General features: G+C 36.3%; 1 protein-coding gene across 1 annotated transcript; it reads right to left on the bottom strand.

Annotated features, from left to right (window-relative positions):
* Nucleotides 1–12,570: 12,570 nt before the first annotated feature.
* On the bottom strand, nucleotides 12,571–17,635 carry LOC107812080 (uncharacterized). Its single transcript, XM_016637113.2, has 4 exons — nucleotides 17,478–17,635; nucleotides 16,728–16,859; nucleotides 14,683–14,850; nucleotides 12,571–12,851 (listed from the first exon to the last, which is right to left on the bottom strand). The coding sequence occupies exons 1-4, from the start codon at nucleotides 17,553–17,555 to the stop codon at nucleotides 12,756–12,758; spliced, it is 474 nt and encodes a 157-aa protein (XP_016492599.1). The 5' UTR covers nucleotides 17,556–17,635; the 3' UTR covers nucleotides 12,571–12,755.
* Between the last annotated feature and the right edge of the window lie 7,746 nt (nucleotides 17,636–25,381).

Raw genomic sequence — 25,381 nt, 5'->3', positions numbered from 1 at the left:
CTTACTCGCAACAAGGGCCATTGCCAAATTCTAAGCTTTAATATGGTACTATTCTTCCAGACATTTCTTATCCCAATACGATAATGCAAATACCAGGTCCAACAACCTTGTCTTGCTCAATACAAGCAGCCCAAACGACAAGTCACACCAAAAGCGACATAGAACCTCACACAATGCAGTTCGTACACCAAATAAACAATAACTCGGATATACCAAAAACAAAAAGAAAACAAGGAACGAGGAACGAGGACTATCCAACAAGTACAACTAATATAACAACAAAAGAAAAATTTCATGAACTCATCCCACAAAGGGAAAACAAAACACAAGGAAGGTTTTCCCATATAACTCCGCTACAGCGTGCAATCCGATCCCATATATATCAATTCACATAGGGATACCTATCGAGCCTTAATGCTCGTGCTCACCAAGAACATGGGCGTCAACATCAAGCACGATAGAGTGCAAAAATATAACTGTGGGGAGATGAATAGATATAACACAATACGGAAAGAGGCAAGCACCACTAAGGTGCGATAGCAAATCAATATCACGAGAACCATCTCGCCCATATAACGTCACAAGACCTAAACAAGACTACGACATGCAGGGGCATAATGAAGTAGCCTCACAACCTATCATAACATAAGAGCGTAACACATAACATAGTCTAGGGCACGAATAACATCTATTCTGCTCGACGACATACCTATGGTAGCAATTATGTAAGAGTAAGCAAACACGATCTGATATAGAATACACACTCTCATTAGCCCTACAAATAGTTAGCCCCCAAACAAAATTTTGATCATCACCAATCAGGTAAGTAACCTTCCAAAAGCCTATAGCAAGCTATCCATAACACATACCATCAGCTATCCAATTCTTAACATATCTTCACAGTCCACAACCAAGGAATAGTCTGCCTATGAGAACATCCGGTCTCTAATCCTCATGAATACCAGAATCTCCATATCTGATTCCCACTCCTCTACCCAAATAACTAATACATAATTCATACACAATTATTTTATAGCAAATACTTATGTAGATCTTCTGTGCCACGTAGAAAGGCCTAAACTTCTGTGGCCCAAAACAAGGCGATCATCGTTACACTGGTCAAGCATCCGCAAGTCAAAACACAATGCTCCTCCTAAAACACACACCCTTCTCAGGCGATATCAAATAGTGTCAGCATCCTTTTAAGTATATAAAATCATCCATGCACTCTAGAACTCATGACCTTCACTTTAAAACTAAACTGCACCTTGTACCCGTAACTTTCAATCCCACACGACGCACCCCCCACTATAATGCTAACTTACGAAATACGAAAACTATATAATCAACTATGAATCACCAGCAGGATGAACACCTCATCAACCAAGAAACTTCCATTTAACTCAATGTAGGAGGACATCACTACGTGCGACACACCTTCTACACCCGTAGAAGTCATCAACCCCAAGTCGTGGCCATAATCATCGTGAATTCTTCGAAACCCATTAACACATACTCAAGTCATTAGAACTGATTTTCCTCTAACTCAACCGAGTCACGCACACAGCCAAACCAAAAAGTAACTCAATCCAAAATTCTCGCTCAGAAAACGCCTTCCGCAAATCTGGTGCCATTTCTGCATCTCTTTAATGCCTTCCATGTAGAGCCAATAGTGATATAGAAGTATCGCAAATCAAGACACCATCCACTACCGATCCCATGGAATACCCATACACAAATTTGAAAATCCTTAAATACCACATGTGAATCTTGAACTCATCAGAACCTTTTTGATATCCATTTACCTTTCTCTAATTTCCAATACACACCGAATAAAGCGTGTTTCACCAGCACATGAATATCCAAAGAAGCAGCCAAATGATTCATTTTCTTTGCACACTACATTTGCAATGAGCATCACACCTGAATCATTCCCAAAGTCATCTTTTTCAAGTCATAGCTAATCTACAATTGTCCTTTTGTCCAAAAATGATATAACATATTATCATGCAATCTAATCATCGATAGCAGTCTCCCCCACTTCGCTCGATGCCATGGAACACATCATCTGTAACCCATAGTACTATTCCTTCATAGATGTCTTGGTCCCACACCGTTAATCAGTTGAATACTTCATAAACTTATAGAACACTAGTCAGAAAATACTCCAAAGACCCTGCCAAGTACATACTCCTCTTTGTGACAGTCGAGTCGACATCCTCAAATGCTCTGAAATGATAAGATATGCATTTCATTGAATAGAAGCCCCCAAATTTTCACGTAGGAGATAACCCACCGTCTAGACTTAAATAAACACCTTCCCATGATCCCAACATGGTCAGAACTAGGCGACCAATTAATCCTCCTGAGTTTACACTCGTGACAAGATATAAAAATCATCTTCATTCCCAAATCCGAAAGATCACAATACATCAATATCTAAGCCTGGACAACATATCGCGACGATAATCAAGCATCCACAGCCCTTCACACCCATCTGCAACTTCGCAAGTTGTCGGTGCACACTGGTACTTGATGTTCAACATCAGCAATCTCAAAGGGCCACTGATTTACATCTTTAGATAACTCAACTAGAATTGTGACTATCTCCTCTGGAGTCTTCTTCATCAACGACCCTCTAGCTGCATTGCTCAATTTTCTACGTGACGTCGGTGTCAATCCATCCCAATTGTCCTAGAGTTGCATTCAGAGTTCAATTCCGCTATGTTGACACTTTCGCACTATCTCCTTAAACCTCTCCCAAGCTTCAAACAGAGTTCCAGTCTCGTTTTGGTGGAAGTTATGGATTTATCTTCTAAATTAGCCCACCTTAACTGATGGAAATATTTATCAAGAATTTTCTGGTCATCTCATCCCATGTTCTAATCAATCCATTAGGCAAGCTTCGAAGACAGTGCTTCGTATCATCTTTGAGTGTGAAGGGGAATGTCCTTAAGTAGACTGCATCTTGTGACACACCATTGTATTGAAAAGTGTTTATTATCTCCTCGAAGTCCTCCAGATAATTGTTTGGATCTTCTTTCATCTTCCCTCTGAATACACAACAATTCTGAAGGGTTTGAAGCAACCCTTGCTTCAACTCAAAATTATTAGGTGCAACTGGAAGTGGTTTCACAATTGATAATCCTTGGTTGTAGACCGGTCTAGTATAATCGCCAAGTGGTCTCCTAGCGCCGGGAGCTTTGTTTTCAAACTGCTTTGGAACCAAATGTTGGTTTTAAGAAATTCTCCGAGATTTTTCTTCTTCATAGATAATCTGTGCATCTCTAAGAGCTGCTTCCTTAGCATCCCGTGCAACTTTTTCTATTTGCTGGGTTACCTCTCTAACAACCAAGTCTACATTATCATCATTTTCAACCATAGTTTCTTTGGTTGAGGATTGCCCAAACTTCTCTAAAGTCTCATTGAGATTTCTTTCCTTCCTCGACTATTGCAGTTATTTCTCTATTTCTAGTTTGTATGGTAGTACTTCCTTCCTAGAAGATTGAGTCATGAACCAATCTAACCTGTAGCATGTGCACAGTCAAAGAACATCAATCTTAAAAAGAGAAAAAAATCCTGAAATAGTGCTACAAACTATTTCAAACAATATTGACTGCCAATCCCCGGCAATGGTGCCAAAATTTAACGAGCAAAAAACACACACTTAAATATGCTCACTAGTAGAATATAGTATAATATAATATCGTATCCACAAGGATTGGAGTTAAACAATATTATCGTAGTTTGTTGCTAGATTGCTATCCAAGATGATCAACAATTTAGAGTTTCGTGATTACTACTAAAATTAACTAAGAGTTTAGAGCTAATTGACTAATGACGATCAACGCAAGTAATGAGCAAGGAATGATATCAATGGGAGAAAATAGGGGTTGATAGGATAGGTGCAAGACAAATTTTTGGGATCTAACTCTACATGATTCACTTTTGATGTTCAAGTGAGTCTCTCAAATTCACTCAATTATTAGTTCAAATGTTTAGTAGAAACTCCTCTCTCGAATAAGTCTCAATCTCACAAGATGAACCAATTTAAGCTCGATGAAGATATGTAAGAATTCATAGTGGATTGGTCTTTAGGAGAACCTCTCTCAATTATCCTCCTAACTAGATTTAATCAACAATTCAACTAGCCTCTTCCGATTACTAAGAGGAATTAATGAATTCAACCAACAAAATAATGCAAATATCGCAAGTTATGCCTCTCTCGATTACATGAACAAATGAATATCGATGCAATGGTTAAAACATCCAAAACGATTCAATACATACAACTAGAGTTAATATCCACAAACAAATATCAATACACCAAATCCATCAAACCCTAAAGTGAACTACACCGTAGATATGGAGCAATTCATCACAAATATGTTTAAGTTAAAGGAAAACATAAACGGTCCAAACTCGTGTCTTGAGTGAGGATTGGATGATGAAATCCTTGTGCTTTTGCTTCTCCACCTCCTCTTAGCTTCCTTAGGTCTAATATGTGTCAAAAGTCTAAAAATAACATCTTTACATATTTTTATACCAAGTAGGATCGGGCCCAAACGAAAACACCTTCTCCTAGCCGAAATGGGATTGTAACTCTATAAATATCGCACAGGCACACCGCATAGGGTGACGCGCCACACAAGGGGTTTGTGGGGATCTTCAAAGAGCTAGACTTTTCAACAGGCAGCAAATTTTCCAGATGTGGCGCCCCATGCACTACTGGTGTTGGTTTTTCTTAAAGTACGGATTTTTCTTGATTGTTTAATCCAAAAGTGGTTCTCGACCTGAACACGATCCCGACTTAATACATTGGGCTTTTACTCAGACTTCAAAGCTCAAAATAGCTCGAATTATCTCTATAACATCTACATCACTCGAAATCAATCCTACAAAATATAAAACACACAATAAGTACAAAATACTAGCGATTAAAGCTCACACACCCTAAAAGTGCAGTGAATTAGAGTGCGATAAGCGATTAAAACACAATATTATAGCCTACCATCACCAGCTCATAAGAAGTCCCCATCTTTTTCTCTCAGGCCATAGTGGCCTAGATATCAGAGTGCAAACCCACAACAAACCTCCGCACTCTCTCTGCATCAGTGGGGAGTATCATAAGTGCATGGCAAGACAACTTAGAGAATCTCGCCTCATAGTCGTTCACCGACATCTGACCCTGCCGGATCTACTCGAACTGAGCCTGCAACTCTTCCCACTAAGAGGGTGGAATATATCTATCCAGAAATAGACGTGTGAACTGGTCCCAAGTCAAGGGGGGAGAACTTTTTGGTCTGTTGAGACGATATGACTGCCACCATCTACGGGCCCTGACCTTCAGCTGAAAAATGGTAAAGTCCACCCCATGGAACTCCAATATCTTCATGTTGTGCAGTTTGTCCCTGCAACGATCAATAAAGTCTTGGAGGTCCTCATGTCTCTCACCTCCAAAGGTAGGAGGATGTAGCCTGGTCCATCTATCCAGTAGCTTCTGAGGCTCATTGACCGCAACTAGTCTGGGCTCTGGTATTGCCATTTTAACTGGCTAGGCTTTACCTACGGGTAGTGCCCGGGGTCTGATATATGACAGATGCATGCCCTGGAGCCTGAGCTGTAGGAGTTTGTGCTCCCCCTCCCGCTTGAGATATGGTTGGGTATGATAGAAATAAACCGGCCTGCGTTATAGAATCCATGAACCACAGTATACGGCCCATAACCTCGTGGAATCTTGGTGCGGACCTGAAATCCATTGGGGCTAGCTCTAGTGCAGGCACCTCTTCCTACTCTTAAATAATAGGATCCTCTACTAGATCCACTGGTGGCACAACTAGAGCAACATTAGGATGCTTTCAGCCTCTACCATGAGCTGGAGCCCTCCCTCGGCCTCTAGCAACAGGGGGAGAAGCTCCTCCACAGTCGGGTACATCTGCCGCATGCGTTCTAACCATCCATGAGATAGTAAGAGAATGATACTTAGCACAACATCAATTGCACGATAGGAGATGAAGAAAGAGAAATTTTGCTAACACCCTATAGCTTTTCGAAGATAAGTACGGATGTCTCCGCACCGATATGCAAGACTCTATTAGACCTGCTCATAACTTGTGAGACCTACGTGAGCCTGGCTCTAATACCATGTTGTCATGACCCAATTTCCTCTATAGGCCGTGATGGCACCCTACACCGCCGCTAGGCAAGCCAACAGTGAACTAATAATGTATTTGTTGTGTTTATAAATTCCAAAATAGTTGATTTTTATTCATTAATTAGATGAGAAATGGAGAAACTATGGTAAAGTGAAGCGTAAACTAATGAAATGGCAAATACAGCAAATTAAACACTCAAAATCATAAAGTGTCTTCTAGCATGTTTCCAAGAACCGATTTAATAAGTGTATGAGCAACTAATAGAATATACAGAACACCTATGCTACTGACTTAAATAACATAGACAGAAAATAAATACAAAAGAGAGACTGCGGGTGTTGTAGAATAACCTCAGAAATGGGGTGCATGCCCAAATGAATGCCAGATGCACCTATCTCAAATCTTGTACGATTAGTGGAGAAGTGTAGCGCGAGTAAATAAACAACATGTACCCAGTATGTATCCAGTCTATCCTCGAAGAAGTAGTGATGAGGGATCGACATCGACACTTACTATGGGCCAATAAATATAATACATAACTTCTAAATAGGTATGGAATACGTGAATAAAAATAATAACACATTAGCAAGAAGTGAATAATGATTCTTTAACTGATAATCAATTTAAAAATCCCCAACAAATTTCAGGCCAATAAATATTATATAACCTCTCAAATCATAAATATAATATCAAGTGTAATTGGGCTCCGAGAATTTTCACGCACGATTTATGCCGATGTCGTACGGCCCGATCTAGAATAATGTATATACTGCCGAGGGTCGAACGACACGAACAATAGATGCATCTATTATACTGCCGAGGCGAACAACCCGCTCCCGTAAGAGTAGTGTTATCTTACTACTAAGGTGAACGACCCGATCCCTATAGAGAAGAGAAGTTTACCTTGCTCGGGGAAGTACTTGTGATGTAAGAGGACATGGATTTCACAAAGTTGTTAAGTATTCCTTAATTCTTCCAAAATAAGAAATCTAATTCGAAAATAACAACTTTAAATCCCTTGTCCCAGCTTTATTCAAGATAGTTAATACACATGATAAACACAACATTAGCATGAGATCGGAGTAAGTTGGAAGAACTTGAAGTTCATAAGTTGATTTGATTTGGTTTGGGGTGCAATTCTTAGTTTTGATACTGTTTTACGTGTTCCGAGGGTTCAAGCGAGCCCGTTTTGTGATTTTGAACCCGTTGATATGTTGGGACAAGGTCCGGAGGGGCCTTGGGTGCTATTCGGACAATGTGTAGAACATGGTTAAACATGGAACCATGGCTGAAGTAGAAACAGTTCTGACGCATTCTCAACTATGAAGAGCTAGCCACAGGTGCGAGCTAATGAACGTAGGAGCGGCTGGGAGTGGACTGGACAGTGTCCGAAGAAGCAAAGCTTCTTCCATAGAAGCAGACTCGCTTTTGCGATGAGAGGGATCACAGATGCGGGGGAGGGGGCAATATGGCAGGGTAGCGGGTGTGTAAGGATGCAGAAGCGAGCTCACAGATGCGGAGTTTTTCTGTATGAGCGACAAAGGCTGGAACATTCGTATTCTGCAAAAGCAGACAATTTCCGCAAAAGCAATGAAGTTGTCGTAGGTGCGAGAATTGTTGGGGTAGAGAGGTGCATTTATATCGGACTTAGGCTTTTTGGTCCATTTCTTTCACTTCTTGGACGAGTTTAAAGCTCTTTGAAGAGGGGTTTTCACCTAGCACTTTGAGTTTCAGATTGTTTGGCATCAAGTTGAGGCTTTATAGAGGATTTGTGTACCGGAAGTGAACTTGAGTACGAGGTAAGTCTCTTTCCTAATCTTGTAAGAGGGAACTCATACCCTTAGGTGTACCTTTGTTGTATATTACTTGTGTGAGGAGCTACGTATGCACGAGGTGATGAGAGTCCACTCATAGCTATATTCCATGATATGTCCAGGTATCAATACCTACTTCAAACAAAATTTAAAGAACTTGAAAACCTTCAATGCGCCAACTTTCAACATTAAGTGCCGAAACGCTCCCGAGTTATCTGAAATCCGATCCTAACATATGCGCAAGTCCAAACTTATTATACAAACCTATTGGGACCGTCAAATCCTAATTCTGTGGTCGTTTGCTCAAAACGTTGAATCAAGTAAACTTAACCATTTAAAGCCACTATTAAGGAACTAAGTGTTCTGATTTCAACCTGAATCCTTCCAAACCCGAACTAACCATCCCCACAAGTCATGAAACAGTAAAAGCACATATAGAAAGTATATTTTAGGGGAACATGGATCTAGAAAGCAAAACGGTCGATCGGATCGTTACATCAACAGCTTGTTTATGTGTAATTACTTATATTGTTCAGATTTTAGTCCAGATCCATATTACTATGATAACATTTAGAAAGGAGTGATCAACCTTTCCGAGCATGAGTGCCACAATGTCTAGGGTTAGCTACCCTATACTTGCATGTGCTAACACGCTCATATAGGTTGAGCTTGATTGAGCCACTCGATAGCCTCATAAATGGGTTGAGCCTGAGTGAGCATCATCATAGGCCCCACTAATATTCTCAGATAGGTTGAGCTTGATTGAGCCACTTGATAGCTCCACAAATGGGTTGAGCTTGAGTGAGCGTAATTAGTGGCCCCGCTAATATGCTTAGATAGGTTGAGCTTGATTGTGCTATTTGATGGCCCACATACAGGTTGAGCATGAGTGAGCACAATCAGAAGCCTCGCGACAACTTTAGTAGTCCTCGTACGAATTCCCAGGTGCTCATGCATGCAGGGTCACTATATGCAAAGTTTTAAAAAATGTTATTTCTTAAAAAGTGACTTGGCTATTAGTTTTTAGCTTTCAATTATGAGATACTCCCTATGGGTTCAAAATAGGTATCCACTTGACCATTTGCGTACTCGTTAAGAAAATATTAACTCCTATAAAAAAAGATAATTTAACTGAACTTCCCCTAATTAAAAAATTTATATTATTAACTTGACACATTAAGACTTGGCCACTTAACACTTAACACTAACTAGTATGAACATATTACAATGATTAAAAGAGTACTCCATAGACCAAAACATAAGTGAACAAATTTGGAATCTGTAAAATAAATATCCAATGGAAAAAATTGAATAACAGCCAAACTTGGAAACCAAATGTTGAACCTATTTAATGATATCATAGAAAATTTGAGTAATTTGAAAGTCTTTTAGGGATATGTAACAATTAAGGAAAAAGAAGCTTAATTCATTCTTAATTTGTTATGACTGCACTTATGTTTTACCCAAAAAAAAAAGGCTTAACGGACACTCTTTATGAATCGGAGGGAGTACAGATTAAGCTATCAGTTTTAGCTTTCAATTATCAGTTTTAAATTTGGTTTTCAGAATCAATTTCAATTTGCGGATTATCCAGTTTATTACGCGAATTGCCTGCCCTACTCGTTGTATTTTATAATATTTATATAGTATATGCTAGTCTTGTCCTCCGCTTAGGGGTTATCAACGAGACTTATTGGATATTTTTTTGTGGTGTACTTAGCCCGTCTGGGCTTGTCACATCGTGTGGCAGGCATTAAGTTTGTAGGTGATGAGGCTCCTAGAAGATAGTAATGTGTGGATTTTCTATGCTCTACATACACTACCAAAGAATGTTTGGATTGACTTTTAAGCTAGTTAAATCAGTTTTTAAGTTTTTTCTTTTTTAATTTTTTTTTAGTATTTAACAAAGTTAAAAAAATACTTAAAATAAGTTAAAAACTACTTATAACAAGCCAAAAGTAACACAGCTTATTGCTTTTGGCTTAAAATTTAAAACCAATCCAAACGAAAATTGCTAGCAAGCGTTTGTATAGGCATCCTTGTGTTCTTACCGACTATGCTCTCGTTTACTAATGTTTTGCTCTGGTTATTGCGTAGTAAAATCTTCTAGTAGATAAACCTAGCTAGGATAAAAGAAATACCAGGTTGATGACAGGCATAAATCCAAACAGCTTTAAATAGTACAAAACGTAGCTTGGATACACGTGTTGTAGATAAATGTTGGATTTGTAACTTTGAATGTTTCAAACTCTACCCTACAGTGCTGGATTTTGACTTATAAGTGATTTTATTCTCGTATAGAATACTCAATACTCGGCTTATATTTGTCAAAGCTTCGAAATACAAGCAACGGTTGCTCGTGGTGTTCCATCTTTAAGTAAGGGTAGTTTTGTCGAAATATTTTTCTTGTGAAAGCAGTGGCTAAATGCTAATAACTTTTTAATACTGACTAAATTCTAATAGTAGAGACTAAAATTGGCTATTTTTAATTATTTCCACTAAAAGATAGGGACAACTTCAGGACCTAGACCTTATGGGTCAGATTTACAAATGATCGTTCAAAAATATCCAAATTTTAAAAGTAATCAAAATTTAATCACTTTTTATGTAAAGATAAATCTGAGCGAAAATACTATTCAAAATCCGAAAAATACGCCAGCATATTATACTGGAGTTCCAGCATAAGTATGCTTGAACTCCAGCATATTATACTGGAGTTCCAGGATAAGTTTGCTGGAACTCCAGCATAATATGATGGAGTTCCAACATAAGCGCACTAGAACTCCAGCATAATATACTGGAGTTCCAGCAAGTATAATTGTCCAATATAATATACTGGAGTTTGGAGCACCGGTGCTCCAGTCTCCAGTATATTATACTGGAGTCAGCAAAGTATATCCGGTCCAACATAATATGCTGGAGTTCATACACAGGTGCACCGAACTCCAGTATATTATGCTGGACCGGTCTCTGTTGCAGCAAAATAGTGGCTATTTTTCATTGAATTCGTAAACGATAGCTATTTTTGAATGACTAGTCTGAAATCTGGCTATACCGTGCTATTTTTACATAAATAATTCGTAGTGTAAGCTCGAAATTAAAGCCCGACAGTTTTTTTGGGCTTAAAATAGCCAGATTTACAAGTGGTCATTCAAAAATAGCCACAGTTTCAAAAGTATTCGAAATTTAGCCATTTTTCATGTAAAGATAAATCTGAACGAAAATATTATTCAAAAAGCGGAAAAATACTCCAGTATAATATACTGAAACTCCAGTATAATATGCTGGAACTCCAGTATAATATACTGGAACTTTCCGCGTATTGGAGTTCCAGCATAATATACTGGAAGTTCATACACAGGTACCACCGATCTCCAATATATTATGCTGGAACTTTTTGTGTTGCAGCAAAATAGTGGTTATTTTTCAATGAATTTGTATACGTTGGCTATTTTTAAATGACCAATCCTAAAACTAGCTAGCCCGTGCTATCTTTATCCGTTTTTTGATTTCTGGCCCTTATCTTTGCAATCTGATTATACTATGAGATATAATAAGGAAACACTAATGCAATAATGTGCGTCTATTTGGGAAGTTTATACAAATAACCCTCTTGTTTACTTTTTCTAATAAGTATATATAAATAGTATACTGATTCTAAATAATATACACGTATTATATATATGTTATTTGTAGTTTAAGCAATTTGGCGCAATTTGGTGAACGGCTATTTGGATTGATTCTTCTATTCTTGTTTTAACTTGTAATTAAATCTCATTTCTGGTGCGATTTATTTCCTTTCATATATTCGTTTCTTTGTTAAATTGATTGACCGTCTCATATATTCTTTTCCTTTGTTTTGTTTTGTTTCTTTTCTTTCTATTTTTCTCTTGGGGATAATTGATGGATATTAAGACGCCGGACATAAGTTAAAGGTTTATCATCACTCACAGGTAAAGAGAATTTTGTTCTTTTGGCTTCGTGAAAGGAAGAAGATGAAAAGATGGAACATGCTCAATTTCTACGATTTACGTCAATTAAAGAGTTAATAAATTTAAAGAACCGCATTTCTACTTTCTAGATCATTATCATATATATAACCAGTTTGTTAGCTAAGATAGTTTTAATGCTAGAGCTCCTAGCACCCAAGGAACCCAAAAAAAAAAAATTGATTTTTTATCATATATAGTGCACATGAAATCATGATATTTTTTCAAGAAACCAGCGGAGGCGGATGCAACACTTTAACACCGGGGTATGAATCAGTACTTTTGGCGTGAATCCGCCTCTAGAAAACAGGTTTGAATCCATCAAGCAGGGGCAAAGCCTGTGTGTTGGTTATGTTACGGGTTCGGCCGAACCCAGTACATTAGTTCAATCTTATATTTGTTTTAAATTTTTTATAGAATATATAGAAATTATAAATTTCGAACCTAATAATCTTAAACGACTAAACTTCTAAATTCATGAATTTCAAATCCTGACTGTCTAAGGCATAGGCTGTTCGGCTGTTCCCTCATGTTAACACTTTCCCATCCTTTTTGATTTATTATATTAACTTCTGATATGCAAGTGGTCGATCATGGGTTCGCTCAAGCTCATTTTCGGAATGATATACGTTGTTGATTGATCTTAATTATAACATGCAGGAGCTACAAAAAAGACTTTTCCTTTTTGTTTATTTGCCTCTTTGCTTTTTCCTTTTTTTATGGTTTGGTTGGTAGCTAGGGATATGTTTAAAGAACAGAGGGAGGAGACGATCTATAACAAAAACTGATTAATTAAATTAATCTTGTTCATTGCTTTGGCTCCAGTTCCTTATAGCTTCCAAGACTGATTGTTTTACCATTTGGGCATCTACTCTATCAATCTGTCCTTCGGTCTGCAATAACAACAACTTTGTTAGCCATATGTATTTAAGCCACAAACATTACCGCCGTGAAGATATTTTTACACTGACAGAAAAAGTTAACTTGTAATAACAAGTCTGTTACCAATGTTATCATGTTATCCATTAATGTTTATCATGAAAATTTACAAATAACTAGTACTATATAAGTGACTTTTTATTGTGTAAATAATATTTATGCCTTCCGTTCATGGAACTTAAACTCTTCGCATATAAAATATGCATTTAGTACCCTCTCAATGATGGATTTGACTGCTGAAATCCAAAGTGAGCAAAAAATATGAACAAAACCTACCTCATATGTTCTAAAAAGTTTCATTCACTACGTTTTTCCCTGAAATAATATTAGTTAGAGCAACAAATTATCTTATTTTTCCTTGAAATCCTACGTATGTCAAATATGCAACTTTCAAAAGTTTATTAATCACTTGTATCAGATTTTTATCTCATGTGGTTTAAGGTTTTTTTTTTTTTTGAATTGCTTTGCTTATTAAAGAAAATTCTATAAAATTTAATGGGATATAAACACAAAAGGTTAAACTCATTTTGGATAACAAAAAAGGAAATTTCTATAATATGGTTTCTGTAATTTATTTAAAAGGAAATTTCAGGTAACGTTTTTTGCAAGCGTTGTCACATTAAAATGAATAAACACATAAATAAATTGTTGTGAGAAGATCGCACAAATAAAAAGCTAGTTAAATGCAATAATGTAATTGTCATTAACGTTCAAAAAGAAAAAAAAGGATAAATATTTCAAAAAAAGAAAGTAATAAATAAAGCTAAACCTTGGTCACTAGCGTGTTAAGATGACAGTACTTAGCAAGATATATTGATATATTGAGTATTTTGCTAAAAGGAAAAAAGAACCCAAGCTACACAGTGGGAACTAGATCCTGTCACCTGTCTAACACTCCCTCCGTTCCGATTGATGTGAGCTTATTTTCTTTTGTCCGTTCCAAAAAAAGTGACTCATTTCTAAATTTAGAAGCAATTTAGCTTAAACTTATAATTATACTCTTAATGAGAAACTTTTATAATCACACAAGTACTTTGTGCCCCTTTTTAACTTATTTAGGACCACAAATTCCAAAAGCCTTCATTTTTTATTAAACTTCGTGTCTAGTCAAACATATTCACATAAATTGAAACAGAGAGGGTAATATATAGCATCTTCCCCGCTGAACCAAAGGAATGTGTTCATGAAATGCTGTCATCCACTTATTTTTAAATCAATTTTACTGTTTAGATATCATTTTGTTTTGTAGGAGGGGAAACTTGCCGCCGCTATAACCTCTGTCATAGTCTTTGCCCTTCGGGTGAACACTATGTGATGAGCACTTTGTGTCCACATATGGAAGGTAAACTACACTAGACAAGTCATGTGCGACTTTAACCTAAAAGGGTTTTCAGATATCATTTTAATATATATAATTTGTGAATTTTCGACCACGCAATACTACTTTCATGTAACACCGGTTCGTCCAATATAAATCCGCCCCTGATATCAGGTATTCTATGTTTGGTGCCTAAACGCCGGTGTTAAGGAGCATCAAAAACTTCTTAAAAACCGGAAGAGAAAGAAACAATTAAAATTTGGCCACTCATCAATTGGTAACGCAAAATTAAAAATCCGAAGTGTGTGGTTCAAATAACGAGGTGGATTTGTACAAGTCACACGTGAAGTTTTAAACATGCCGCATCACATGATTTCTTGAATACTAACAATATATAAAAGAAAATATTTTTGCCACAAACAAGAAATAGAAAGGAAGAAGAGAAGTAAAAGAGAGAGAAATCTTACTTCACTAACAGCTTCAAGGCGAAAACTATCGGAACAAGAAACCCTAGCATCCGATAATTCAAGGCCAAGTTCTTCAAATGCTTCCAAAATGGAGACTAACAACCCAGGGCAATTCTTTTCTGAGAGCACATTTATTAGAAATCCCTTTTCTAGGGTTTCTACTGTAACCTGCAGTGTAAAGTTGACCATTAGTCAAATACTCATTGTAGTGTGCTTGTTGAAGAGGCATAGTTAAACAAATAAAAGTTTGTCCTCTCTACTAGTTTAAACTTTTAGATGAAAGAGTCGGACTTGAATGCTTTCTGGTACTCCCTCCGTTCCAATTTATATGAACCTATTTGACAGGATATGGAGTTTAAGAAAAAATGAAGAATTTTAGAATTTGTGGTTCAAAACAAGTCAAAAAGGGGTCAGAGTATTTGTGTGGTTAGAAAAGCTTCTCATTAAGGGTAGAATTGTAAGTTTAAGCTAAATTGTTACCAAATTTAGAAATGGGTCATTCTTTTTGGAACGGTCCAAAAAGGAAATAGGTTCACATAAACTGGAACAGAGGAAGTACTAAATAATTGTAGTTGGGAACTCTTTACTTTGCAAATCTATTGATCAAGCAGCCTCCACATCTTCGTTAATTACCTATGTTATAGTAACATTTTTCTTAAAGAAACATGCATTACACTGGTAGTAAATTCGTAAAACTAAAAGTTACTTTTCTTAGAAAATAAATACTTTCTCCTTTCCAGTTTATGTGAATCTATTTCCTTTTTGGTCTGTTCCAAAAAGAATTATTCCTTTCTAAATTTGGAAACAAATTAGCTTAAACTTTCAATTTTGTCCTTATTAAGAAGCTTTTATAACCGCACAAATACTCTGGACCCCTTTTTGACTTGTTTAGGACCACAAAGTCCAAAAGTCTATATTTATTCTTGAATTTCGTGCCCAGTCAAACAGGTTCACATAAATTGGAATTGAGGGAGTAGTAATTTTACATTTCGAGTAAAATCGCCTATGCTAAAGGAATTATAAAGAGGAATTTGAACGGAGAGAAAATGAGGGAAAAGTAAAAGGGAATTACAGCTTAGAATAATATAGGAGAGGGTCAAAATCAAAAGGTTGTGTGCTCTTTTAGGTGTAAGTTAGAACGGTACAAAAACAATTTTTTGGGTAACTTTTTATTTTTTAATTAAGCTATTCACCAGGGTTATCATCTCCCATGGTGATGTGGGGTTTCATAGACAACAAGTTACCCAAATATGGAGGATCAGAGGAGCACAAACTCCACCCCCCGAAATAACTGTTATAAATCATGAATTAATTATTAGTATCAACTCTTGTATAACGTGGTACTACCTTAAAAATGTTAGAGATAGAATCCAACTAATCTCTGTACTATTCATCTCTTTGTGGACGTAAATGAAGAAACTAAGAAAGAAAAATGTAACATTGCTTCATCTAGAGGATCATAATAGACGTTGGTGATAATATAGTTGTCTCTTAGGTAGTTTATTGTGCGAATTAGTAAATTACTATGATTTGATGTAAATATTGGACACAAATAATTTTTTTACTGAAACGAAGTAGCGGACAATACTGTGCATGTATGGAGAGGCTGGTACAGTTTACGATCCTGCATAGGAAAGTTTTAGTGGAATTTGGGGGGGGACTTCATTTATTGATTTATAAATTCTAAAAATTACTATTGGAAAATTTGTTCGAGCTTGGACACATTGTATGAATATGCAATATGCATTAAAGAATTGAAGGAACATCACCAATTGAGAATCTTATTTCAATTTTCGAGAGCCAAAATATCACATTGCCTAAAACTTTTCTATATTCTCTTATTAAATTAAAATATTAAATGTATCTAATCTACTTTTTATGCAATTATATATGTGCAGTTTCATCTCGCATGTCTTCTGTATAGCTTCCAAGAATTCAGGAAAGTAAGTAATATATTTCCTGCTTCATTCATGATTTATATGCTAAAAAAACTAAATTTCTCAAAAAGAAAGGAAAATTAAAGCATATGGCTAAGATATACATACCAATGGTAAGGAATTTTCATCATCAATATGAGAAGGTTGTGAGGTTAAGACATCCTCATTTAACTTGTCTATCCTTTCCTTTAATTCCTCTATGTACTTAGATGCATGGACGATGATTGATGCCTTATTCACCTGAAAATTAACCACCAAATTAACCAATGAGTCGTCTAACAAAATAATTTACAACCAATTCTTAGAGCAAGATTAAAATTAAAATCAACTAAATGATTCACTGTTAACCTTCACTGTATACTCACATCGGAAAGAATTTTTTTTTTTGTTTGTTTCTTTAACAGATAAAATTATATATTAAGACATATATATCCGATATAGGGTACATTAATTTTGGATATCATGTATGAAAACCGGTTCAGAAGGAAGTTGTTTCATTAGAATCAGTCTCCTATTCATAGTATTCATTTTCAGTGATTAAAGTTACTTTTAAAAAAAAAAGAAGAAGATGAATAAACACTTATCATTTCATTCGTCTGCTCAAAAAAAGGATTTAAAATTTTCCTTCAATTTCATCATCATGGAAAATAAAGAAATCATCCCCCCCCCCCCAAACAATAATATAATTTACATGTTAATCCCAAACAAGTTGAGGTAGGCTGACGATTACTAGCGTAAAATTTATCAATTCATGATAAATCCAAGCCGCCTCCCAAAAAGAAAAAAAATTGAATTGCGAGCAGAGAAAATTAAACAAGTAATTACAAATTAAAATTGAAAAGATGAGAGGATTTTTACAGAAGGGGAATTAGTAATTGAACCGAGTTGCTCCAAATGTTGATGGAGCAATGCATTTTTTTGGTCTTTGGATCCCATATGTTATGTTGTTTCTTCTTTATTTCTTTGCTCATATTGCTTATGCGATGTTTGTGATGGCTTTTTAAAGAGAAGATGGAGCTTTCAAAAACATATGATCTGTTTGTTTGTATCCTGCATGAGAGTACCACTAGGTTCACAAGAGATTATGACGTACTCATAATTTCCTCATAGAAAAAAGAAAATTGGAAATGACTAACTTGGCCTTTCCTTATGAAAATAAACTTTAAATTGCCATGGAATTAAATGAAATCTCTTTGCATTTTATGGGGGTTCCATTCGGATGTATTGAAGTGAGTTTAAATTCTATGCACTGACAATATAAATACTATTTACTCGATTAAGTCACTTAGTAAGTAATTATATGTAAATTTCTGTAACAAGCACTAATCGATAATATGATAAAAATAGTAACACGTTATCAAAGAAAATAGTCCAGTGATATTATAAAGAATTTTGAAGTGACGATGTTAAGGAAGAAGAAGAAGAAAGAAGACGATGACGACGAGTAAACAAAAACATACAAAATGATGACTATCGTATATCAAGTTAATATAGACCTAACGTGTTAACCATCTAATGATTAAGAAATTGAGCATAACTCTTTGTTCACAACGACTCGAGCAGCTATGCTCTATTCCAACAATACGTTATTTGCGTGGGGTAGTAAACACATTAATTAGAAAATTGATGAAACATATCAACTACCTAAACATGATTGAATTATCTGGTTTAGATTAACTTTTTATATTAATAATATCCTCCAACAACTACTCGAAGCAAAAGAGTCACTTAGCACGACGGATTTTAAATTATCAGAAGAAATCAGCCTACTAGTTTGGTTTTATATAGGGCGACATGGATTTACTTAAATCTCAAGTATCTTACAATGCGTAAGCAGGCAAGAAATAGCCATGCAAGTGATAACAAATGCATGACATGTATTTATCCCTAAAGTTGTTAAGGGTTTGGTAAAAAACTATCTTTATCACAACATTCCCTCTGCATTGTATTAAAATGAATTTAAGTTATATGTATCGTTTAGTGTTTACAGTTTCTACACCAACATGTTACCTTTACCTTTTTAGTAGGTAATTTATCTTATTTTTAAAATTATAAATATCACATTTTCATAAGTCTTACCTGTAAATATCCTTTGTTTAATCAGATGGTGTAAAAGAATCCATATAATGTATATAACCTAAACTTTAACATTATATGTGGAATATAGTGTGTTGTAACTAAATAACATGACGAATCTAATGATATAGTAAATTGGGATTTATTCTGATTATTTGTAGAGAATTGAATCAATTAGAATATATATGATGTCAAGACTGTTGAAGTTTGGCAAAATGCCAAAGTCCCACATTGGTTGGGAGTTAAGTTTGGGGGGGATTTTTCCCCTATAAAAGAAGGCCTAATGTTTAGGATTGAAACACACCTCTCATTTGCCTTCTCATCTGTTTAAGGCATTTGTATCTTCTCTCTTTAGTATTATTTCACTTGTATTTTGGAGTGAAATAAAATATTGGTTGTGTCCGAGGAGTAGGCAAAATTAGCCGAACCTCGTAAATTCTGGTGTTCCCTTTATTGTTGCTTTATTGTCTTATTTATTATTTGGTGGCTGTCATAATTTTGGTATAGTAGTTGTGACTTATTCACACTATATACATTTGGCTTTCGCAACAATTGGTATCAGAGCCAAGGTACTGTCTAAGTATGCTCTGTGGTTGCAGCATAGTCTGATCTTCCACATCAGAAAAGATTTATCTTGGTAACTGAGTCAAGGTTCTGTCTGAGTATGCTCTGTGGTTGCAGCTTAGTCTGATCTTCCACACCAGAAAGGAAATAATCTTGATTTGTGTCGTCAGCTATTAAATAATATTTGTGTCAAAGATGGGAGACAATAAACAAGAAGAATCTACATCAAGTGTCAACAATACGTCATCATTGGCATCTTCGCTTATGACAAGAATTGTGTCAAATGCGAAATTTGCAGTCGAAATATTTGACGGGTCCGGACATTTTGGGATGTGGCAAGGCGAGGTTCTAGATGTCCTTTTTCAACAAGGGCTAGATCTGGCCATTGAAGAAAAGAAACCAGATGTTATTGGAGAAGAAGATTGGAGAATTATCAACCGTGTTGCTTGCGGTACCATTCGATCCTACCTTGCTAGAGAGCAGAAATATCCATACACAAAGGAAACTTCTGCAAGTAAATTATGGAAAGCACTGGAGGATAAATTTTTGAAGAAAAACAGTCAAAATAAATTGTACATGAAGAAGAGACTGTTTCACTTCACCTATGTTCCTGGTACCACGATGAATGAACATATCACCAGTTTCAATAAGTTGGTCACAGATTTGCAAAATATGGATACAACTTATGATGATGGTGACTTGGCCTTAATGTTGTTGGCGTCACTTCCTGATGAGTACGAGCACCTTGAAACTACTCTACTCCATGGAAATGACGAAATTTCTCTCAGAGAAGTTTGTTCAGCTTTGTACAGCTATGAACAAAGAAAGCGAGAAAAACAGAAGGGCGGAGAAGGAGAAGCACTGTTTGTGAGGGGTCGTCCTCAAAATCAAACGAGGACAAAGAAGGGAAGATCCAAGTCAAGATCCAGACCCAGCAAAGATGAATGTGCCTTTTGTCGAGAAAAAGGGCACTGGAAGAAAGACTGTCCGAAGTTGAAGAATAAGGCCAAACATAACAATGGAAAGGCTATTATGGATTCAAATGTAGCTGATTGTGATGATTCAGACTTCTCATTAGTTACAACAGAGTCATCAACATCATCAGACATATGGTTGATGGACTCGGCTTGTAGCTATCATATGTGTCCCAACAGGGACTGGTTCGTGGAATTTCAAGAAGGAGAATATGGAGTCATCCACACAGCGGATAACAGCCCTCTTACCTCATATGGCATTGGTTCAATACGATTAAGGAACCATGATGGAATGATCAGAACATTGATAGATGTTCGATATGTACCGGATTTGAAGAAGAATCTCATCTCTGTGGGAGCCCTAGAATCAAAAGGGTTCAAAATCATTGCAGAAAATGGAGTGATGAGAGTATGCTCCGGTGCACTAGTGGTAATGAAGGCTAATCGGAAGAATAATAATATGTACCGCTATCGTGGCAGTACAGTTATTAGGACAGCGACAGTAACATCCAGTGACGACAAAGAGGCAAAAGCAACCAAGCTATGGCACATGCGCTTGGGACATGCTGGAGGAAAATCCTTGAAAACTCTATCAGATCAAGGATTGTTAAAAGGAGTAAAGGCTTGCAACTTGGAGTTTTGTGAGCATTGTGTTAAAGGGAAACAGACAAGGGTTAAATTTGGTACAGCGATCCATAATACTAAAGGCATTTTGGATTATGTACACTCTGATGTTTGGGGTCCTTCCAAATCACCTTCATTGGGTGGGAAGCACTATTTTGTAACCTTTGTTGATGATTTTTCCCGAAGAGTATGGGTGTATACAATGAAGAGCAAAGATGAAGTGTTGGGAATTTTTCTCAAATGGAAGACGATGGTGGAGAATCAGACAGGCAGGAGAATCAAGTGTATTCGCACAGACAATGGAGGTGAATACAAAAATGATCATTTCAATAAGGTCTGTGAAAATGATGGCATCATCCGACACTTCACTGTTAGACATACACCACAACAGAATGGAGTGGCAGAACGTATGAACCGGACCTTGCTGGAGAAGGTACGGTGTATGTTGTCCAATGCTGGCTTGGGCAAAGAATTTTGGGCTGAGGCAATTACATATGCATGCCACCTCATTAATCGTCTACCATCTGCTGCTATTGATGGCAAAACACCATTTGAAAAATGGTACGGAAAACCTGCTGTAGATTATAACTCTTTGCACGTGTTTGGCTCAACTGCATATTATCATGTGACGGAGTCAAAATTGGATCCAAGGGCAAAGAAGGCTATTTTTATGGGAATTACTTCTGGAGTCAAAGGATATCGCTTATGGTGTCCTATGACAAAGAAAGTAATATTCAGCAGAGATGTTACCTTTGATGAATTTGCTATGGTAAATAAGGTAACAGAAGATACCAAACAAAATGAAGGTGCTTCTAAGCAGGTGGAGTTTGAGGGAAAATTTATTTTTCCTACACAAGAAGCAGAGGAGGAAACAAATGAAGATTACCCTCTGGAAGGAGAGCCAGTAGAGGAGATTCCAACTCAGGAATCTCAACAACAACTTGAATCAATAGCAACCAGCAGGCCAAAAAGAACAATAACGAAACCTGTTCGTCTCATAGAGACGGTTGCTTGTGCAACCTCAATTGTAGCTGATGATGTTCCTACTACTTATAAAGACGCTGTCCAAAGTTCAGAAGAAGATAAGTGGAGGATTGCCATGAATGATGAAATACAGTCCCTTCATCAGAATCATACATGGAGATTGGCCAATCTCCCGAAGGGAAAGAAAGCAATTGGGTGCAAATGGGTATTTGCAAAGAAAGAAGGATTTCCTAACCAATTAGATGTTCGCTACAAAGCAAGATTGGTGGCCAAAGGATATGCTCAAAAGGAGGGAATTGATTACAATGAAGTGTTTTCTCCAGTTGTAAAACATTCCTCCATTAGAATTATGTTGGCTTTGGTAGCACAATTGGATTTGGAACTAGTTCAGATGGATGTAAAAACTGCGTTTTTACATGGAAACTTGGAGGAGAAAATCTACATGACTCAGCCAGAAGGATTCAAAGTTGCTGGAAAAGAAAATATGGTGTGCAAACTTGAAAAATCGTTGTACGGATTGAAACAATCTTCTAGACAATGGTACAAGCGATTTGACGAGTTTATGTTGCGGCAAGGGTACAAGAGAAGCAAATACGATCATTGTGTGTATTTGCACAAGCTTAAAGATGGTTCCTTTGTATATCTTCTCCTATATGTTGATGATATGTTGATAGCTTCCAAGAATTTGGAAGAAATTGATAAGTTGAAGATTCAACTGAAGAAGGAGTTCGAGATGAAGGATTTGGGTGAGGCAAAGAAAATTCTTGGCATGGAGATAATTAGAGATAGACGTTCAAAGAAACTCTGTTTATCTCAAAAGGAATATTTGAAGAGAGTACTTCAACGTTTTGGCATAGATGACAAGACTAAGCCAGTTAGTACTCCACTTGCTTCCCATTTTAAGCTAAGTACTACTATGTCGCCAATGGATGAAGCTGAACGAGAGTATATGTCAAAGGTACCATACGCAAATGTTGTTGGTAGCTTGATGTATGCAATGGTTTGCACAAGGCCTGACATTTCACAAGCTGTTGGAGTTATTAGCAGATATATGCACAATCCAGGGAAGGAGCATTGGCAAGCTGTGAAGTGGATTCTACGGTATATTCATAATACTGTAGATGTCGGGTTAGTTTTTGAGCAGGAAGACAATCAGTCTGTAGTTGGATATTGTGACTCAGATTTTGCGGGTGATATGGACAAACGAAGATCAACTACTGGTTATGTGTTTACTTTTGCAAAGGCACCAGTTAGTTGGAAGTCTACTTTGCAGTCAACAGTTGCTTTGTCTACAACAGAGGCAGAGTACATGGCTATTACAGATGCTGTGAAAGAGGCAATTTGGCTTCAAGGATTGCTAAAGGAGCTTGGTGTTGAACAAAAAGGTATCACAATTTTTGTGATAGTCAAAGTGCTATTCAATTAGCGAAGAACCAAGTTTATCATGCAAGGACGAAGCACATTGATGTTCGGTATCATTTCGTACGAGAAATCATAGAAGAAGGTGGAGTCACGGTGAAGAAAATTCATACTACAGAGAATCCTGCTGATATGCTGACAAAGGTGGTGACTGCGGTCAAGTTTCAACATTGTTTGGATTTGATCAACATTGTTGAACACTGAAGATTGAAGATGAAGACACAACCAAAATTTGTTATTGAGAGAGAATTGAAAATGTGGAATTTTGCCAAGGTGGAGATTTGTTGAAGTTTGGCAAAATGCCAAAGTCCCACATTGGTTGGGAGTTAAGTTTGGAAGGGATTTTTCCCCTATAAAAGAAGGCCTAATGTTTAGGATTGAAACACACCTCTCATTTGCCTTCTCATCTGTTTAAGACATTTGTATCTTCTCTCTTTAGTATTATTTCACTTGTATTTTGGAGTGAAATAAAATATTGGTTGTGTCCGAGGAGTAGGCAAAATTAGCCGAACCTCGTAAATTCTGGTGTTCCCTTTATTGTTGCTTTATTGTCTTATTTATTATTTGGTGGCTGTCATAATTTTGGTATAGTAGTTGTGACTTATTCACACTATATACATTTGGCTTTCGCAACAGTTCTTTCGTCCAATATAATTTACTTACGAACCAAAATATACTCTCAAGTATTGATCAAGATTAAACATACAGTACTGCCAGAATTTTCAAGATTTTCGACAGAGGAGGTCGTCGAAAAGTCTTCGGAAATACTAATAATATTTCAAAGGCTTTTCGTGGAAAGAGGCTGGAAATGAATTATTTCAAAATGAGGTGCAAACTTTTCGATAACATTTCGATAGCGGGTAACGGTTAGAAACTTTTCGACAACTTTCCGTCGGGAAATATTATTGACGGATTATTCCATGATTTGATCGTCGATATTAGGGGCGGAGCTAGATTCTAATTATGCCTTCGGCAGAATTCAATAATTTGATCAAAATTTTATATTTTGATTAAAAATTTCAATTAACATGTATAAATAATTTATACAAAACCTAGTAAGTTGCCTTTTTTAAATTTCAGAACCCATAAACTTAAATTTCGAAACCTCCTTTAATCAACATAGTAATTTTTGTCTGAATTTATTGTATTGAGGTTATCATTTCAGTTAATCCCTGCTCTACGTTGTACATACAACGAGCAATCGAAATTTAGAACAGCTATTTAGATAATCCCAGATATATTTGGTTTAGTAGTTATTATAAGTAAAGGAGGATATTGAAGGGACAAAAAGGACATTTTAGTATAGAGTGGTATAGTTTTGCATGAAGCAAAAAATTATTCAAATGAGAGAAAAGACAAAAAATGACGGCGAAGGAGGGAAAGAGGGTTGTGTCCAGAGATAGAAATCCCCCGTGAGAGGTGTTTGGAGCCATTTGGACAGCTAATATAAAAGATACTTACATATATAAATACAAGATATACACTTGCATAATTACAACTCAATATTTTTTGTTTTGACACCTTCTCCTCCTTCTCTATTTTCGATGATACAAGAGTGTCACGAGACAGATTCTTCCCTCTTAACAACTTTATATCTTTACACAAATTATGGTCGAGGGTTCAATTCGAGCATAGTATTTTTTATTAACAATATAATTTTATATATAAATTTTACAAAAATAAGTATTATATTTGAATTTATAAATTAAAAGTACAATGAATTCAATGCTAAAAAATTTAAAAATAGAACTCTGAATTTTGGATCCGCTTATAAAAGTATATATGTAAATATTCAAAAGTCACGTGTCCCCAATTTTTTTACTTAGAGTACTACAATTCAATCAATTCAAGTTTAGTCAAATTTTGATCTTTGTCAAAGCATCGTTTGTACCTTTCTAGAAATTTATTGATTTTTTTGGCTTCACCATATTTATATATGTAAATATTCAAAAGTCACGTGTCTCCAATATTTTACTTGGAGTACTACAATTCATTCAATTCAAGCTTTGTCAAATTTTGATCTTTCTCAAAGCATCATTTGTACCTTTCTAGTGTTCTTCCAATATTGTGGGTGAATCAATCTCCAAAAGGCTCCTTTGTGTTTTCTTTATTTAGGTATCC

This window comes from Nicotiana tabacum, chromosome 10 (genome assembly GCF_000715075.1).
Source record: "Nicotiana tabacum cultivar K326 chromosome 10, ASM71507v2, whole genome shotgun sequence".
In the NCBI taxonomy this organism is placed as follows: domain Eukaryota; kingdom Viridiplantae; phylum Streptophyta; class Magnoliopsida; order Solanales; family Solanaceae; genus Nicotiana; species Nicotiana tabacum.
Note: the sequence above shows the minus strand (reverse complement) of the source record. Positions and strands in the feature narration are given on the sequence as shown.